A 19,094-nucleotide genomic window follows, 5' to 3' on the forward strand; every position below is an offset into this window, starting at 1 on the left:
GGGTCTCTGCTCTGGACAGGGGCTGTCCTGTTCTGAACTTGGGGGGGTCAATGTTCTGAACTTGGGGATCCCTGGTCTGGACTTGGGAGTCCCTGGTCTGGACTTGGGGGATGCCTGCTCTAGATTTGGGGGTCTCTGCTCTGGACTGGGGGTGTCCTGTTCTGAACTTGGGAGGTCAATGTTCTGAACTTGGGGATCCCTGGTCAGGACTTGGGGGATCCCTGCTCTGGAATTGGGGGTCTCTGCTCTGGACTGGGGGTGTCCTGTTCTGAACTTGGGGGGTCAATGCTCTGAACTTGGGGGTCCCTGGTCTGGACTTGGGGGTGGTAGGCTGCTGTCCCCGCCTGCACCCCGCACCGCTGCACACCCCCGCGCAGCAGGAACTGAGTGTCTGGCTGGCCTTGGCCGCTGCTCCTCCTCCTCCTCCCCCGGGGGCGGTGTTCGGGGCAGCCAATGACAGGCGGAGAGCGTTTTAGGAAGTGCTGGAGTGTCTGCGGCAAGAAGAGGGAGCCTCTGCCAGGAGCTCTGGGGAGCGACTGCGGGCGGTGAGTTCCTCCTGGTTGAGTGCAGGGGTCCGCCGTGGGGACAGCAGGCTGACCGGTGGTCCCAGCCAGGGGCGCCGGTGGGGGGCCAGGGGACAGGGAGTCCGGACGGTCCTGCGCTGAAGCTGTTGCTTCCTCCCGACCCGGCTAGACGGGCAGCAGGACCCGCCACCAGAGTGTCCACTCCAGGCTTGGTGTCCCTGCCCGGCGGGTGGAGGGAGCCGGCTGGGGTCAGAGTGGAGCCTGGACACCCCCACCCCGGCTGCGGCCCCAGGGTCCTGAGGGTGGCAGGTGCCCTGGGCACCGACCTAGCTGCCGGGCAGGTGAAGGACTTGTTGGCCCCGGGGGTCACAGCCAGTTCCTGGGTGCTGGGGCAGGACCTCCGGACAGGCAGATGAGAGAGGACGGGCTGGAGAAGGAGCCTGGGGGAGCCTGGTGAGGAGGAGGAGGCCCAGGGAGTCAGGCGCTTTGCCGGCCACGTGTTCGTCTGTTTACTCACCGGAGAGCTATTTCCTGAGCCTCACCCTGTCACCTGTCACCGGCACCCCGAGAATGAGCTGTGCCACCTCCCGGCACACTCCCAGGTGGGAGGCTCTGGTAACTCCCCCGGGGTCCTGGGCTCTGCAGACCCGCTCTCAGCCCCTCCCCCAGGACTCGCCTAACGGCAGCCTTGCTCATCCGGGAGGTGGTCCGGCTCTAGCTCATCCGGGAGGTGGTCCGGCTCTAGCTCATCCGGGAGGTGGTCCGCTCGGTGAGGACACCATGGGGTGCAGGTGCCCCGAGGACCTCTCCCAGGTGCGGGACGGCAGGACACTTCCTGTCTGCGTGGGAACCGCCTCTGCACGGGGGACCGTGTGCCTTGTTCTGGAGTTTCTCTGTGGTGCTCCTCGCTGGGGACAACCCTCATGCCCAAAGAGCACATTCTGGGGGGGGCGGGGGGGGTGTTCTTTCCTCCTTCTGTCTGAAGCTCAGGGAGTCATTTTCCTTGGAGGCAAAATGATGAGTCCCTGGGAGATGCCAGGGTTCACCGGAGCCCCCTGTCCAGGGCCACGGGACGGGGCTGGGCTCCTGTCACCGCTTCAGCTGGGTTTGAGGAGGCCCCTGGGGCGGCAGCTGGGAGAGGCCAGGTCCCGGCCTCTGTTCTCCTAACAAGGATGCAGGCGCTGTGTGTCCCCATCCAGGCTGCCCACACGCCCCAGTGAGGTTCGCCAACACACACTTACAGAATCTTGAGGATGGGGTTACACAATTCCTGATCCGCCTTCATTCCAGACACCTGCGTGGGTGCCGGGCAGGTGGTGGCCTATCGTGCTTGGATGGCACATCAAGGAATGGTTCCTGGGGGTGTGTGTGTATGGCACAGCCCAGCCCCTGACCGCCTGGATGCCAGCTGCGTGAATGTCAGCCTCCCGCCCCAGGAGGTCTGGGGTCCCACACTCACTCCTGCAGGGACACAGTTGACACCAAGTGAGAGCTGACAGAGTTCTGGGATAGGCCACAAGTGAAGATGGATGGCAGGGAGCCAGTAGAGTATGTCAAAGACCCTCTTATGGACGAGGTAGAGGACCCGTCTTTGTTGTTGCCGAGGCAGAATGAGGCAGAACCAGCGGTGTTGGCTTTTGCTGTACTAGAGACATTCTAGAGCAGGAAGAAATTTTTCCTACACTCTTAGGTTCTGTGACTGAGACCTGCAAACTAAAATGGTGAAAGACGGGAGTGCCTAGCTGGCTCCGTGGGTGGAGCATGCCCCTCTTGAATTTAGGGTTGAGAGTTCGAGCCCCGTGTTGGGCATAGAGCTTGTCCAAAAAGTAAAATAAAATAAAATACAAAATAAAATGACAAAAGACAGATGGGCAGGAGAAAAGGTTGATTCTGTACATGTACAGAGGCCTTCACGGACAAGACGTAGATTCACGGAGAGAGACTTACGGGCTAACCTGCCATTTCAACAACGGGTGACACGTTCGGGGGGAGGCGACAAGCCAGAGGAAAAGGGGTCGGCATCACAGCGACAGTCAATTATGAGAAGGCACATGTTTGGGGGACGCGACGGGGAGGTAAGTGTTCCTTACTGAGGCTTGCCGTGCAGACCTTCCCGGAGAGAACATTCCTCCCTTTCCTGGTGCAGGGGCAGAGCAGGGGTGGCTTCAGGAAAGAAGTTGATGCCACGTTCAGGCAGAGAGGAGAAGGGCAGCGAGTTTTTCTTGTCTCGGCTTTTTCACAATCTCCTTCAGCTCAAAGTCGTCCTTATGGCAAAGCGGGTTATTTCAGGGAGGCCCGTTCTGACCCCCCCAACCCCGCTGTACCGGCAGAGCTCCGACAGTGGGAGACTGGCCAGAGGAAGGGCCACACGCGCACCAGAAGGAACTCGTCCCTCGCGGACGGTGGGTCGGGAATGCCTGCGTGGTGGCCAGCACGCTGCGTGGTCCCTGTGGGCCCGGGTCTCGCGCCTCACACGCTCCTGCTCTGACCCAGCCCGTGACCCAGGGAGAGGACACGAAGGCCGCCACGTGGGAATCTGGTGGTGGGGACACAGCTCAGCCCAGGACAGGCTCCTGCAGGGAAACCAGTACATGTGACCTCAGGGCTTGGGGGCAAGTCTCTGTCCCCGAGGGTGTACCGTCAGTGTGGAGGTGGCAGGTCAGGAGGCCGGGCTATGGCGGATGGGCACATGTGGACCAGGGGCGAGGTCTTGCCCACTGGCCCACGGAGCACTGTGGACACGTCCTTGGGGCTCCCTTTCCTGTGCCATTGCGGACCCACGCCCACCCTCCGGCTGATGGTGAGCGGAGATCATACCCGTGTGTGCTGGGCACCAGCTAGCAGACGCTGGAAGGCAGTGGCTGGGGCTGTAGGTTAAGGACCCGTGAGACCCCCTAGCATCCCCTAGCCCAGGGCGTCTCCCTGGTGCCTGCAAGGGAGTGCGCTGGCTTCCTTGCACCAGAGCCCAGCACCCCGGCAGAGGGGTGGGGGCGGGGGAGGTGGTGCTCACCTGGGCCCTCGGACGCCAGCAACCGCAGGATGGAAACCGCGTGGGCTCTGCAGGCTGCTGTGTGAACCCCTTCCCAGTGCCCAGAGGTGGGTCCTCTCGGTTGACCTCTGCAAAATTTCATTTCCTTCCTCAGGTGGCACGGGGTGGACTCTGATGGGCGGACAGGTGAGCACTTCCGGCAGCTTCCGGAGCCTGCCGTGCACCACAAATGCGGACTGGATGTCGGCGCTGTGCCCGGTGCTCTGGGACGTGCCCCTCCACCAGCTGTCCATCCCAGGTGAGGGCCTCCGCGTCCCCGGCGGGGAAGCTGCCGCCACGGGATGGGGCTCGGGGGTGGGGAGACCGCAGGGAGCACGTCCGCGGATGTACGCGGTATTGGCCGACACGGTGCTCGTGCGTTGCGCACACTCGCACACGGTACAGGCACAGGGGTGTGCGGGAACCTGCACACGCATGCACACAAGACAGGCAGGTGTGCGCACACGGTACAGGTAGAGATGTGTGAGTGGTCCTGCACACACATGCACACAACACAGTCGTGCACACACACACACGGTACAGGTAGAGATGTGTGCATGGACTCGCACACATGCACACGACACAGTCGTGCACACACACACGGTACAGGTACAGATGTGTGCATGGACTCGCACACATGCACACGACACAGGCACAGACAGATGCACACAGAATCAGGCACACACGTACACAGACACGCCCTGCGTGTTTTCCTTCTCCTTCTTCTCTAACGCAGCCCAGCAGGCACGTGCGGACTCCGGGGGAGTGCGGCTCCGTCACCGCATAGGGATTCGGGGTAAAGCGTCCCTGCCGGTCTGTCCCTCCGCGCAGCGAACCCGCTGGTTTCTCACAGATGCGTCCGCCACTCCCCATCCGCGCGTGCTGAGTGTCTCCTGCATTTGGAGCCTGGAGGGTCCCAAGTGGGTCCGACCCACAAAGAGATCACAGGGAGCACGTTGGGGACCGTGTGATCCAATGACCCGGCGCCCCGAGTCAGGCCTGCTGGGTTCCGCGGGCCCTTGGGGCTCCGGGGGCGGTGAGAGCCGTGGCGGCAGCTCTGCCCTGAGGAGCACGCGGGCCTTGCCAGTCTTCCCTGTTTGCAGAAAAGAAGCGTGGCGATCCCACCGTGTGTCTCCACGGCCACGGCCACGCGGTAGCAAGAATTCCTCCCCCAAAAGCGGCACATTTCTCAGCTGGGTGGGTTTCCGCAGTTTTTGATGTTTTTCTATAGTTTCATACGCACCTGTGGTTTTCTTCGGGGATTGCACAACTTTTTTCTTTAAAGGATGTACTAATTTGAGGGAAGTGCCAGTGGGGGGTTGGGGAGAAGCAGAGGGAGAGAATCCCAACAGAGCTCAGAGCCCGTTGTGGGGCTCGATCTCAGGATCCCGAGATCATGATCTGAGCCCCAAAGGAAGGCCGATGCTTAACCGATGGACGCCCAGGTGCCTCCGGCCTTTTATGACTTTTTGAGGAACACGCATACGCAGTTTATCTGGTTCGTGGGGATGGGGCAGAAGACAGTCTGCGCATTTCCCAGACGGCGGCCTGTGGTCCCGTCAGTGGGACTCCCACCGTCGCCAGAGTCCCTGGCTTGAAGGACTCACGGATGAGAGAGCCCCGGGAGTCCGGCTGTGTCCCCGCACAAACCCAGTTGCAGGCACTGGCCCGTGCCTCAGAAATTCATGTCCCCACCACGAGTCTTGGAATGGGGCCGTTGGTGCAAATGGGTCTTTGCCAGTACGATGAAGGGAAGGCTGTGAGATGTGCTCATCCTGGGTCGGCCGGTCCTGAATGCAGCGACCGGGGTCCTCGTAAGACAGAGAAGAGGAGACGTAGCCACCGAGAGGCTAACCCTAACCCGGCCTCCCCACCATGCTGGAGGACAGCTGAGGCCCTGCGTGTACTTCCTGGTGACCCGAGTCACTGGGGTCTCCCCTCCCCCCTCCGGGGGGGCTGTTTTCCTGGTGGGCGCGTGTGTTCGGTGGGTCCCAAGTGCTCTGCTGCAGTCGAGATGGGGAGTGGGGGTAGGGGTCCTGGGGATCAGCAGGGAGTCATTCGGGAGGTGAGAAGGGACCAAGAGGTGCGCCGGTCCTGGGGTTCCATCTCCTGGGCGCCCCTCAGAACATGTGGCCTCCAGAGAAGGTGTGGGCTGAATAGCTCCCTTAGCAGGCAGATATGGGGGGCCACAGCTGTAAGGGGCAGCAGACGGCCCAGTGCTGGTAGGGAGGAGTCCTGGACCCGAAGGCACCACCAGTCCCAGTGGCTGTGCGAGTGTCCCCGGGCTCCTTTAACAAAGAACCACAACCTGGGTGGTTCCTCATCACACATGGCTGTGACCTCACAGCTCTGGGGCCCAGAACTGGGCACGTTCTGACCTCTGAGTGCCTGTGGGGCCAGCTCCGCTTGACCCTCGAACCTGGTCTGCACATTGCCTTCTGCCGTGTGGGATGACACGTCCCCCACCAGGGCTTTGGGGGGAACCTCTTGGAGGATCATGTTCTGCCCACCGTGTGGGCATTTGGACAGACGCGTCTTGGGGATGTGTTTGGGATGTGAGTTAGCCCAGCATGGGGACATCCCACCGTTTCCAGTCTTGTGTTCCTCGTAACTTTTCCACTGGGGATCGTGTCCACGTGTCCCTACAGAACTCCGTGCTTTTGTCGTGCACGAAAATCTGCCAACATCCAGGGATACCGTGGGCGGGACTCAGGACATGGGAATCTGGCCTGATCTGCGCTGCTAGCCGCGTGCCGGCTGGACCCGCGCGTCCCCTGGTCGGGACGCCTCCTTACAGACACTGAAGCTGGTCCGATCGCGTCCGTCTCTGAACACGGGACTGCGATCCGTTGTCGAGTGGGTCCCCAGCACCGCGTCTGACTGGCTGTGCTGGGTTGATTTCTTTCCAGGGCTCGTTCCTAAAAGACACACGTCCATTAGCACCTCGTAGAAAAAGTCCCCCGTTCTTACTCTGCTTTACAGAGGTTTCTGGGAAACCTGAAACTCTTTTTGGTGTGGACGCCTCCGGGAGCCAGGAGCCCATCCGGGGCTCTGTGGGGAGACGGCCCGCTTTGCACAGGGCTGTCCCCATGGTGATGTCTGGGGTCCCCCCACCCGGGAGGTGCCTGGGGGTCCCGGCGCCCGTCCTGTGCGTCCGTTTCCGCACCTTGGTTTCGTATCAGGACCCCTGCCCCTGGACCGAGGCCCCTCGGTTCTGGATGACCCCCCACGCACTCTGCAGCCGTCTGGTGGGCGTGCGTCTTCGGCCACGACGACCGGTCACGCCTGACGCTGTGTTCCCCACGTGCCCTTGGAGCACACAGCCCAGGAGGCCGCCGTGCAACGTCCCCTGTGTCTGCTTGCAGGAAGCCATGACACCATGACCTACTGCCTGAACAAGACGTCGCCCATCTCCCAGGCCCAGTCCCGGCTGCTGCAGCTGCTGGGCAAGGTCCTGCCCTGCGTCACCCGCCCCGTGGTGCTCCGGTGGTCCACCACCCAGGTACCGGTCAGCACGGGCTGACCCGCGTCCTCCCGGCAGCGAGGTGCCCTGACCCCTGTGAGGGGGGAGTGCAGTGGAAATCGGACCCCGCACCCGCCCTGCAGACAGGCACAACCCGCAGGACCCCCACAGCCCAGTGGTCAAGACTGGGGGGGGGGGTCTGCAGTTTGGGAGCTGGGCGGGGCGGGAGGCAGGCCGTCCCTGCGGAGGCTGGAGGCCGGCAACTTCTGCCTCCAGGTGACCTTGAAGAGCCCTCAGTCCTGGGAAACACCCCCGAGCTGTGCGGGTGTCCCGAGGTCTCTTTGGAAATTCGCTCGCCTGTGAAAAGGATCACACAGAATGGCCACGACCAGTTTCTGTAGGGAATGACGGGGACAGGCAGGGAGGGGTGTGCAGGGACGGGCGGGGAGGGGTGTGCAGGGACGGGCAGGGAGGGGTGTGCAGGGAAAGGCAGGGAGGGGTGTGCAGGGAAAGGCGGGGAGGGGTGTGCAGGGAAAGACAGGGAGGGGTGTGCAGGGAAGGGCGGGGAGGGGTGTGCAGGGACGGGCGGGGAGGGGTGTGCAGGGAAGGGCGGGGAGGGGTGTGCAGGGACGGGCGGGGAGGGGTGTGCAGGGAAGGGCGGGGAGGGGTGTGCAGGGAAGGGCGGGGAGGGGTGTGCAGGGAAAGGCGGGGAGGGGTGTGCAGGGAAAGGCGGGGAGGGGTGTGCAGGGAAGGGCAGGGAGGGGTGTCCTGTCCTCGGTCAGCCCGTCCTCTGGACTTAGGGTTGGCTCCACCCTCCCTGTCCAGCCTTTGTCTCCTAGGGGTCTCCTCGTAGGGGAGGGGTGCAGAGGAAGGTCAGGGTGACCTGGGGTGTCCTCGTGGTGGGGGGCGTGCTGGAGAAGATCAGGCTGACCCAGTCTGTCCTCTTGGGGTACAGGCAGCGGGCTTTGGGGCTGACCCCAGCAGAGCCTTAGCCAGCAAGCGGGGGAGGGGTGCCGGCCGGACGGGGGCGCCCAGTGGGGACAGCAGAGGCAGAGGGGGCGCCCCCCCCCCCCCCCGAGAGCGGCTCATCCCTCACTTCCAGCTGGGGCGGGCTCAGGGGTCTGTGCTTTCTGGTTCCAGGCTCTCCTGCTCCAGGCCCCCCCCACCCGCCCCCCAGGCTCTGACCTGTGCGATTGCTGGGCTCGGGGAACTTCACTCCCAAGGCAGCGTTAACCCTTCCCGCCTGTGGGTCTGGGTCTGGAATGCAGAGAAACCGCATTCCTGACGGGTTCTTCCGGTGCCTCCCCCATGGAGGTGAGAGGCCTTTCCCCTGTGGGCAGGAGAGCGGGTTCACTGCCACCAGGGAGACCCTCTGGGGCTCAGGTCCCATGGTGCTGGGGGCCATTGCGCCAGGGTCCCTCAGTGCCGGGATCCCTTGGTGCCGGAGTTCCTCGGTCCTGGGGTCCCTCGGTGCCGGGGAGCAACTATGGGGTGGGCTATGAGGACGTCTACGGTGTGCTGCGGGCCAGACGCTGTTGAAACGGCAGGATCCTCAGGCAGTCCCATGCAGGACGTAACCAGCCACGCTTGCACACGGGCACAGACACGGAGGGGCAAACAGGCAGGAGGGCTGCCCGGTGCTCTTGGGGGCCTCTGTTCCCCCGTGGCTGGCTGGTTGTGTCCCCCGACACATTGGGGGACACGTTGCTGTCCTCTCCAGAGTTTGCTGTTTCCCAAACATTACGACAAGGAGCCCCGAGTTACTGTCTCAAACTACAGCTCGAGTGCGTGAAGGGCTATTTTGGGGAGACAACGGTCTGTTTCCTCAGTTCCCCGCAGCCAGCACGTCCCCTAAGAAGGCAGTGGATTACAGTCCTGGGCACAGCGGCTGGGAGACCCGGGGGTCACCGAGGGAGGACTGGCCCGTCCCCTGGGAGTCGCCGGCACGGCTGAATTCCCCTGCCCAGATTCTGGGCCTCCTGAGAACTCGGGGTCTCTGAGCAAGGCCCCACCCCAAGCACCCCACCCCAAGCGTCCCTCCAGGGTGCTTGCGCATGGAGGTGGCCCGGGGCTGCGGCATGGGGTCCCACCTGGCTGGGTCCGGTGTGCACACGGGCCTCTGGGTGGTCTCCCCAACCTCAGTTTCCCGATCTGTCAGCCGGGGGGACTAGCAGGAGGAACGCAAGTTCCCCGCAAGGCCACCCAGGGCGTAAATGTTATTTCCGTGGAAATTCGTGCCTTTTCCCATATGACGTTGCCGGGAAGGGAACAGCCTTTTCTTCCCTTGACCGTCTGCGGATTCCTTCTTGCCTCTCCTGGTGCTGTCGGTGGCGTGTGGGACCGTGGCCACTGTAGCGGATCCCCCCCCCCGCCCCGGTGCAGCCTGAGCCGCACCCCACCCTGAGCGACCAGATGGGGCTCACGGAACCAGCCCAGCGCTACTGAGGCCCGGAGAGGCTTCCTTCCTGACGCCAGCCGGGGGAGGGAGGGAAGCAGGACCCTGCGGGACGTCTGGAAGCCAGCCTCCCTTCGTGGCTGTCGGTGGCCAGTGTCTCCAGGAAAGCGTGTTCCCGAAGGGAGGGCCCCGTGGCTTCCCGAGCCCCGGCAAGCACCAACACCTACTGATGGGATATCCTACGGCGTGGCTCGGGCCGGGCTGCTCCAACACGACTCTGAGCTCTCCTTGCAGGCCGTGGGCCGAGGCAGGAACCACGCAGTCCCTGGCGGTGACTACGGCTGTTCGTCCGCAGGTGCTGGGTGTCACGGAGCAGCTGGACGAGGGCGTGCGGTACCTGGACCTGCGGATCGCACACATGCGGGACGGCTCGGAGAAGAACCTGCACTTTGTGCACATGGTGTACACGACGGCGCTGGTGGAGGTGCGGGGGCGCGCCGGGTGTCCACGAGGACACTGGTAGACGTATGGGGGCTCGGTGGGGTGTACATGAGGCCGCTGGTGGAGGTATGCGGGCTCGGCGGGGACAGCTTCCGCCGCGGGGCACACCCGTGACCCCGGCACGCGGGAGAAAGCCGGCCTCCGGGCCTCGTGGCCGGACGCCTTTCTGAGCTTGCGCCCAGGCTCCTGGGTCCTCTAGTGTGTCTGGGAGTTTGCCACAGTGGGGCCCCGTGTCCACCCACGTTTGGTCCGCGGTGTCTTCCACCTCCTCTGGCCGCGACCACATCTAAGTAGGACGTCTTGCCGTCGGGTGTCACCCCTGCTTGGGGCAGCCCGTCCCCCCCGCGCGGCAAGCCCCCCAGTGTGAGTGCGGTCAGGGGACACCGTCGGGGACCACGTTCCACGGGCCACTGGCTGGCCTCGGCGGGCCCCCGGCGCTTGCAGACATCACACCTCGGTGCCCCCTGAATGAGCACACAGACACCAGTCACACACATGCACACGCGTGCACAAGCACACCCACGCGTGTGCCCCAGAGCAGTGGGGCGGTGGCCCGGCTGTCGGCCGCACGTCTGCGTTCGTGCGGGACCCAGCCCCCTCGTCCACTGAGCTCTGTCCGGAGAAGACCCTCGGGCCCGCGGGAGCGTCCTCCAGCATCCTCGAGCGCCCCGGCCCCTCTCGGTAGGGTGCGAACCAGCCGCTCTGTCCCCTGCGCAGGACACGCTCACGGAGATCTCCGAGTGGCTGGAGAGCCACCCCCGGGAGGTGGTCATCCTGGCCTGCAGGGACTTCGAGGGCATGACGGACGGCCTGCACGAGTACCTGGTCGCCTGCATCAGGAACATCTTTGGGGACATGCTGTGTCCGCGAGGGGTGAGGAGGGCCCCTGGGGCCGGGGTTGGGCCGGGTTGGAAGGGTGGGCTTATCCGCTGGTTCTGCTGTGCATGGTTCGGGGAGAAGTCTGCTGCGTCCTGAGGCTCCGGTCCTCGGGATGCCCCGAGAGGAGAAGGCCCGGCTTGTCCGGTGCAGAGTGCAGCTTGCCAGAGGCCCCTGCGCTGCCCGCGCACAGGAGGGCCACTTCCTTTGCACCTCAGGTCACACTCAGCTCCGTGGATGCCCCAGCACCACTGTCTCAGACGCCCCGGTCCCCCAGCACCACTGGCTCTCTGACACCCCGGTTCCCAAAAACCACTGTCTCTCAGACGCCCCGGTCCCCCGCACCACTGGCTGACACCCCGGTCCCCTAGCACCACTGCCTCTCTGACGACCTGGTCCCCCACCATCAGCGTCTCTCAGCGCCATCCCCCTCCCCTCTAGGAGGTGCCGACACTGAACCAGATGTGGTCACGCGGCCAGCAGGTCATTCTGTCCTACGAGGAGGACAGCGTTGTGAACCGGCACGCGGAGCTGTGGCCTGGGATCCCCTACTGGTGGGGCGACCAGGTGAAACCCCAGGAGCTCATCCGCTACCTGGAGCGCATGAAGAGCTGCGGCCGCCCGGGTGAGCACGTCCTGTGCACTCACGGGACCCCAGCCTGCAGGCAGGTCACACACTGGCTTGCTTCTGGCTCTCAGCAAAGAAGTTTGGACGTCGCCTCTCTTGTGTGTGTGTGCATAACATGGATGCACGCGTGTGGGTGTGTGCACGCGTGTATAAGTGTGTGCATGCACAGAGGCGGATATGTGGATAACACGGTACTCGTGCCTGTGGGCTTGTGCACGCTTGTGTGTGTGCGTGGACGCAGATGTGTGCGTAATGTCGACACGCCAAAGTGAGTGTGTGCACGTGTGCATGCGTACAGAGATGCAGACCCACATATCTGGGTCCCTGTGCGTGTGTGCCCGTGTGTGGGTGTGTGCAAGTATGTGTGGGCTGTGCATATGTGTGTGGGCATCTGCAAATGTGCACGCACGCACACGGACCCAGACATGGGCACAACATGCACGCACACACATGTGGGCACACGATGTGTGTCTGCACATGGACGCACAGGGATGCGGACGCACGTGTAATATGGATGCACTGTGTGGGTGTGCACACACGTCCGCACGTGTATGTGTGCAGATGGCGATGCGTGCACATGGATACACGTGTGGGCGTGCGCAGACGAGTGTGTGCACATGGGAGTGGACAAGTGCACACACACAGACGTGCACACACTTCCTCGTGACGCGTGTGCATGCGTGTGCGCGCATGTGGTGTCCATGCTGAGGTGCGTGTCGTGTCCACAGGCTGCCGAGGGCTCCGCCGTGCTGCTGTGGCTCCGGCGTCCCACAGCGCCGTGGGACCGACACGCCCCGCGTGCAACGTGCTGTGCTCACACACGGACGCGCTGTGCACGGTTGAGTGCGAAAGGGCAGGGACAGAGTGGCTGGCGGCTGCTGACCGTCCGTGCAGCGGGTGCTTGCTGGGGGTTACGGGCGTGGGCCGTGGACCCTTCCGCCGCCCTGCGTAGTGGGGATGTGGTTGCTTTATCTAAGGACGAGGCATGAGGAACGCCCACGACCCGCAGTGGCACGTCCGCCCTCTCTGCCTCCCCCTGCCTGAGCTGTCTGTCCGTCTCTGCGACTGCACCCCGTCCCCCATCTTTGCGCGGTTTCCCATCTCTCTTGGGTCTGGTGCTTCCTTTGTACAATGGCTGCGTGGAGTCCCCCTTCCAGAGGGGACAGGGCTCTCTGCGGGGACCCCCCCCGGGCGGCCAGCATGGCACGCCACCCGTGCTGCTGGCGGAGGACCCCAGGCACTCACCCCTCACACACTCTGTCCACCGTGTCCCATTGGGCGGCGGGTCCGAGGGCGTGCCCTGCCTCTGGCTCAGACCGGGCCGGTGCAGGGCTCGTGTGCTCATGTGAACTCCTTCTTGTGGCAATGCCCGCAGGGCCATGTGTTTCCACTGGGCCCCGTGGTCTGAGGGCTTCGTGTGACTGCTTCTGCCCAACACGCCGCAGAACGGCCCCGCTCCCTGCTGTGGCGGAGGCCCCTGGGCTGGGCGGCACCCACTGGCTTGAAGAGAGGGACCTTTTCCTGATGGTGGAGATCACGGCTTTACTCTTTCCTAGCCGTGCTCAAGGGTGTGTGGCTGTGCCAGGGGAGACTCTGAGCGTCCCGGCCGTGTTGTTCCGCGTCCTGTTCCGCAGTAGTGGCCGGTGACGCAGTGTGGTTGTGGGTCCCGGTCGGCACAGCAGGGAGTGGGTCCCTGAGTCAACTCCATCGACGGCCGTGTTAGGAGCCGACAGAGCCACCAGTGCAGTCAGACTCGCGGGGGCGACACGTGTACCACGCCGTGCCGCGTGCTTCTGGTAGCTGGCTCCATGCGCTTCTCCACGGAAGGCCGCTCGTGTTATGCCCAGACGTGGCACGGACCGCTGGCTTCCTGCTGTGCTCCGTGGCCCGTTGTTACGGAGCAGACGCCGGCATGCGGTGCCCCTTTGACGCGTGCCGTGGAGGTCTGTGTGGTTCCAACGCCACGGGGAAGGTCTGTATGGTTCCAACGCCACGGGGGTGCGACTAGGGGCACCGTTGTAGCCCCAAACCTGGCTGAGCCTCGGCTCCCACTGGGTGCGAGTCCCACAGTGCTTAAAAAGCTCTGGGTGGATGAGCCTGGCGTTCCTGGTACACGTGTGGGTGTGCGGACGGTCCCTCCACAAGCAGAACACGGATTCCGCACGGAGAGGACACGTGGTGCCGTGTGGACGGACCACGGAAGCACGGCGGTGGGTGAGGGAAGCCACGGCCACATCGGGGGTGCAGAGGCACAGAGAATGGGAGCTTGTGGGAACGGGGCCTCCTTTGGGGGATGAGAATGCTCTGGAACCTGGCGGCGGCAGCTGCACAGCCACGTGAACGTGCCACACGCTGCCGGATCATTCTGCTTCCAGCACCGAACGCTGTGATGTTCCCCTCCACGTTGAAGGAAAGTAGCTGGTGGGGGGCAGTGCGGGGGCGTCACGCGACCACTGCTGAGAACCACAGTTGTCTTTGCCTCAGGGACGGAGAGCTGAGCTGCGGGGGCCTCCCCAGGCCGACGTGAGAGGGAAGGTGTACAGGGCCTCTGCCGTGGCCCTCCGAGGACCTCCCACGCTCCCGCCACTCACGGGGTTCCGAGCCCATACGGGGCTCCAGCTCTCACGTGGCTCCAACTGTTCCCACGGCTCTGAGGGCTCACGTGGCTCCGAGGGCTCTGAGATGTTACTCCATCCACCACACCGAGGTGGCTGGGACAAGGACGCCTTTGGGGACATTATTTGGTCCACCACGTGGGGGTCGGGACGTGGACGTCTCTGGGACGTGATTCCGCCCACCACATGGGGGTCGGGACATGGACGTCTCTGGGAGGTGCTTCCGCCCACCACGTGGGGGTCGGGACGTGGACGTCTCTGGGAGGTGCTTCCGCGCACTCTTGGGGGACAGGAGCCCCGCACTGACACGGACACGTGTGTCCTTCTGCCGCTGGAACTCTCCAGCTCTGCTGAGGACCCGTGGGAGGGAACGGGCGCCGGCGGGGCGTGAGGCGGGCGTCCGCAGCCCCGCGAACCCCTCTCTCCTTTCTGTTTCAGGCGGGCTGTTCGTGGCGGGCATCAACCTGACGGAGAACCTGGCGTACGTCCTGGGGCACCCGACCGAGTCCCTCAGGAAGATGACGCTCCCCAGCCTGCCGTGCCTCCGTGCGTGGGTCCGGGAGCAGAGCCCGGGGCCGGGCGCTCAGTGCACCAACATCATCGCCGGCGACTTCATCGGGGTGGACGCGTTCGTGGGCGACGTCATAAGACTCAACGAGAAGCTGCTTCGATGCTGACCCCTTCCGCAGCTCCCGCGGACAGTGGGCGGGCAGCGTGGACCCGGGGCGGGCTCCCTGCCTCCCCCTGACGTCTGGGCGTCCACGGGGGTGGCCCCGGGCTTCCCAGGTCTTTGGCGTTGCCCGGGCGGATTCACGGAACCCGGTCACGGCCCACGGTGCCGTGTGCTCGCAACGGAGAGGACGGATGGACGGAACTCGGGGTCTGCTCGAGGTGCAGCCCAGGCGGGGCTGTGGCCGCCGTGGGGCGTCCCTTCCCCTGGGGCCTCGAGGGCAGCAGGAGGACGTCCTCATGGCTTCCAGCAGCCGCGTGAGGCCTCGTCACACCGTGTCTGTTGGGTAGGACTGAGCGCGCCGGAATCCCTCTGAGAAAACCACGGAAATGGGGAGAAGCTCCTTCTCATTCTCGTGGCATCACGGCCTGTGTGTCTCCCCGAGGGCCGTGGGCCCTGGGGGCTGGTTTCACGTCGGCTCCCCTGATGGTAATGGAAGGCCCGTGAGGGGCTGTCCGATGGTGAGGGCTGCCGTGCACACACTCCCTGCCCCTTCCCAGAGGCCTCCCGTAGCAACTGTCTTTGTGGCCGGACGGGGACGCGGGTGTGACCGGCAGGTGTGCCCACGCCGGTGGCTGCCGTGGCGTCCTCGTCCTCACAACCAGCCCCTGGAGCGGCCAGTCCGTGCGGCTCCGACCTCCTGCCGGCGGCCCCCAGGCCCCTCGCGCTGCCCAGTGCGTCAGCCCCGCTGGGAGGCTGCCGTCCGCCGTCTCTGAAGTTGAACTTCCTGATCCCGTCTCTGGCTTGGGCGCCTGGCACTGTTCCGTCTCCCAGAGCCACGCTGGGCATCAGTCACCGTTCCGTCTCCCAGAGCCACGCTGGGCATCAGTCACCGTTCCGTCTCCCCCTCCCATGGTTTCTCAAGGTCCGTCTGTTCCCACCGCGCACGGAGACCAGGACGTTCCGGATTGTCTCATTCCTCTGTCCCGAGGCTCTGCGTTTGGGGGCCTTGCGGACGGCGGTGGGACGGCCCCTGCCCGGGCTAGTGGATCCCCGCAGACAAACAGCGGACGTGGGAGCACGTGTCTTCCCCCGGAGAGAAGCGCCCCGTCCTCCGTGGCTCACGCGTCGCTCCGATGGGGGAGCGCCCGGAGCTCACAGGCTGGACCGACTCGCCCGCTTCCTTGGACGCAGGGCGGGCTTCGCGCGAGTGAAATCCCAATAAAGCGAGTCAGAGGAGTCCTCTGCTTCCCCGTGCCTGTGCCCGTGTCGTTCCGCGGCCGTCTGTGAAGCCTGCGACCCGCGATCCCTACAGAAGGTGTCTGCGCGCCTTCATTCAAACCCACGTTATTGGCTAAAACGCCGGCCACTGCCAAAGCGGTCGGGCAGCCCTCCCCGCGGGTCCCGCAACGCACTCCGTCACGACGACGGGGTCGGCGGCATTGCCGGATCCCCAGAGGGGGACACGTGGACGGGAGCTGAGGGGACGCTGCTGGGAAGACGCTGCCACAGCCCTGGCCCAGCTTGCTCGCCGGACGCTCCGGCTCTGGGCACCGCCGTGGGGCGAGGCGGGCCTGATTTCCCTCCGTCCCAGCGTCCCGGGACGGGGCCTGTCGCCGAGAGCCCACCGGTTCTCACGCTGGACAGCCCGCCCCGTGCGCTCTCCTGTCTTCCGTCCCCACGGAAACCCCAGGGCCTTGTGCCGGCACCCAGGCTTCCCCGGCGACCCCAGGCGGCGCTCGCCCTTCCCTTGGGACGGGGGAGTACGTGGCTGACCTCCGAGAGGTACAGCCCCGGGGTCCGGTGAGACCCATGCTCTCGCTACACGGGCGGTCAGGCTGCTGCTAGGGGCTGTTTCCCGGGACTCAGGGCTCGAACGTCTTGACCCCAAAGGTTACAGAAGCCCGTCCTTCGCACGTGAGGTTTAGGCCGAGTCAAATTCTCAGCCAAACGGTGAATCCCTGTCGACCTGCCTTACTTCTCTTCCCTACGAACAGGGAGTTCCTGGAGTATCGCGTTCTGGAACATTCCTCCTACGACGAAAGAGCCCAAGGCGTTCTGTCTTCTTAGGATTCCGTCTTCAACAGGACGCTTTAATCCGGGTCTGAATGTGTTCTTTTGAGGATCAAATCAGGCCTTTCCTGGGTCTGGCTCTATGTTTGGTGAACGGAAGCCGCGATTTCTGGGCCGTTGCGGCAATCCAGAAGACTCTCGGGGAGCCCTGCAGGTTGCCCCCGACTCCACGGGCCGGACAGAACTCCGTGCTCTGGGGATCCCCCAACGGGGTCTCGCACCGTCTCTCTGTTCTCGCCCCAAACCTGTGGCCCTCCCTCCCAGGCCCCGGAAGCCCCCTGACCCTCCCTTCCAGTCTCTCGGAGTCCCCGTCCCTCCCTTCCAGACCCTAGAGCCCCCCGACCCTCCCAAGCCCCTGGAAGCCCCTGACCCTCCCAAGCCCCTGGAAGCCCCCGACCCTCCCAAGCCCCTGGAAGCCCCCGTCCTCCCTTCCAGACCCTAGAGCCCCCCGACCCTCCCAAGCCCCTGGAAGCCCCCGACCCTCCCAAGCCCCTGGAAGCCCCTGACCCTCCCAAGCCCCTGGAAGCCCCCGACCCTCCCAAGCCCCTGGAATTCCCTGACCCTCCCAAGCCCCTGGAAGCCCCCGACCCTCCCAAGCCCCTGGAAGCCCCTGACCCTCCCAAGCCCCTGGAAGCCCCCGTCCTCCCTTCCAGACCCTAGAGCCCCCCGACCCTCCCAAGCCCCTGGAATTCCCTGACCCTCCCAAGCCCCTGGAAGCCCCTGACCCTCCCAAGCCCCTGGAAGCCCCTGACCCTCCCAAGCCCCTGGAAGCCCCCGTCCTCCCTTCCAGACCCTAGAGCCCCCCGACCCTCCCAAGCCCCTGGAAGCCCCCGACCCTCCCAAGCCCCTGGAAGCCCCCGACCCTCCCAAGCCCCTGGAAGCCCCCGTCCCTCCCTTCCAGACCCTAGAGCCCCCCGACCCTCCCAAGCCCCTGGAAGCCCCTGACCCTCCCAAGCCCCTGGAAGCCCCTGACCCTCCCAAGCCCCTGGAAGCCCCCGACCCTCCCAAGCCCCTGGTAGCCCCCGTCCCTCCCTTCCAGACCCTAGAGCCCCCCGACCCTCCCAAGCCCCTGGAAGCCCCCGACCCTCCCAAGCCCCTGGAAGCCCCTGACCCTCCCAAGCCCCTGGAAGCCCCCGACCCTCCCAAGCCCCTGGAAGCCCCCGTCCTCCCTTCCAGACCCTAGAGCCCCCCGACCCTCCCAAGCCCCTGGAAGCCCCCGACCCTCCCAAGCCCCTGGAAGCTCCTGACCCTCCCAAGCCCCTGGAAGCCCCCGACCCTCCCAAGCCCCTGGAAGCCCCTGACCCTCCCAAGCCCCTGGAAGCCCCCGACCCTCCCAAGCCCCTGGAAGCCCCCGACGCTCCCAAGCCCCTGGAAGCCCCCGTCCCTCCCTTCCAGACCCTAGAGCCCCCCGACCCTCCCAAGCCCCTGGAAGCCCCTGACCCTCCCAAGCCCCTGGAAGCCCCTGACCCTCCCAAGCCCCTGGAAGCCCCCGACCCTCCCAAGCCCCTGGAAGCCCCCGACCCTCCCAAGCCCCTGGAAGCCCCCGTCCTCCCTTCCAGACCCTAGAGCCCCCCGACCCTCCCAAGCCCCTGGAAGCCCCTGACCCTCCCAAGCCCCTGGAAGCCCCCGACCCTCCCAAGCCCCTGGAAGCCCCCGTCCCTCCCTTCCAGACCCTAGAGCCCCCCGACCCTCCCAAGCCCCTGGAAGTCCCCGACCCTCCCAAGCCCCTGGAAGCCCCTGACCCTCCCAAGCCCCTGGAAGCCCCCGACCCTCCCAAGCCCCTGGAAGCCCCCGTCCCTCCCTTCCAGACCCTAGAGCCCCCCGACCCTCCCAAGCCCCTGGAAGCCCCCGACCCTCCCAAGCCCCTGGAAGCCCCTGACCCTCCCAAGCCCCTGGAAGCCCCCGACCCTCCCAAGCCCCTGGAAGCCCCCGTCCCTCCCTTCCAGACCCTAGAGCCCCCCGACCCTCCCAAGCCCCTGGAAGCCCCCGACCCTCCCAAGCCCCTGGAAGCCCCTGACCCTCCCAAGCCCCTGGAAGCCCCCGACCCTCCCAAGCCCCTGGAAGCCCCCGTCCCTCCCTTCCAGACCCTAGAGCCCCCCGACCCTCCCAAGCCCCTGGAAGCCCCTGACCCTCCCAAGCCCCTGGAAGCCCCCGACCCTCCCAAGCCCCTGGAAGCCCCCGACGCTCCCAAGCCCCTGGAAGCCCCCGACCCTCCCAAGCCCCTGGAAGCCCCCGTCCCTCCCTTCCAGACCCTAGAGCCCCCCGACCCTCCCAAGCCCCTGGAAGCCCCCGACCCTCCCAAGCCCCTGGAAGCCCCCGAC

At 65.2% G+C, this 19,094-nt stretch overlaps 1 protein-coding gene and 1 pseudogene across 15 annotated transcripts; both read left to right on the plus strand.

Moving 5' to 3' along the window:
• The first annotated feature begins 447 nt into the window (after positions 1-447).
• PLCXD1 (phosphatidylinositol specific phospholipase C X domain containing 1) lies at positions 448-15,206 on the plus strand. 15 transcript variants are annotated; one of them, XM_032330064.1, is made up of 8 exons: positions 3,722-3,811; positions 4,289-4,348; positions 4,640-4,749; positions 6,918-7,054; positions 9,766-9,894; positions 10,629-10,784; positions 11,229-11,452; positions 14,469-15,206. In XM_032330064.1, the coding sequence occupies exons 4-8, from the start codon at positions 6,932-6,934 to the stop codon at positions 14,776-14,778; spliced, it is 942 nt and encodes a 313-aa protein (XP_032185955.1). In that variant the 5' UTR covers positions 3,722-3,811; positions 4,289-4,348; positions 4,640-4,749; positions 6,918-6,931; the 3' UTR covers positions 14,779-15,206. The 15 variants fall into 15 exon arrangements, with proteins under 15 accessions (XP_032185951.1, XP_032185953.1, XP_032185944.1 ...); XM_032330063.1 differs by having other exon boundaries at positions 4,656-4,749; XM_032330060.1 differs by lacking the exons at positions 4,289-4,348; positions 4,640-4,749 and adding an exon at positions 448-545 and having other exon boundaries at positions 3,668-3,811.
• On the plus strand, positions 14,895-17,061 carry LOC116583466 (annotated as a pseudogene).
• Positions 17,062-19,094: the final 2,033 nt, after the last annotated feature.

Source organism: Mustela erminea, chromosome X, assembly GCF_009829155.1.
Source record: "Mustela erminea isolate mMusErm1 chromosome X, mMusErm1.Pri, whole genome shotgun sequence".
Taxonomy (NCBI): domain Eukaryota; kingdom Metazoa; phylum Chordata; class Mammalia; order Carnivora; family Mustelidae; genus Mustela; species Mustela erminea.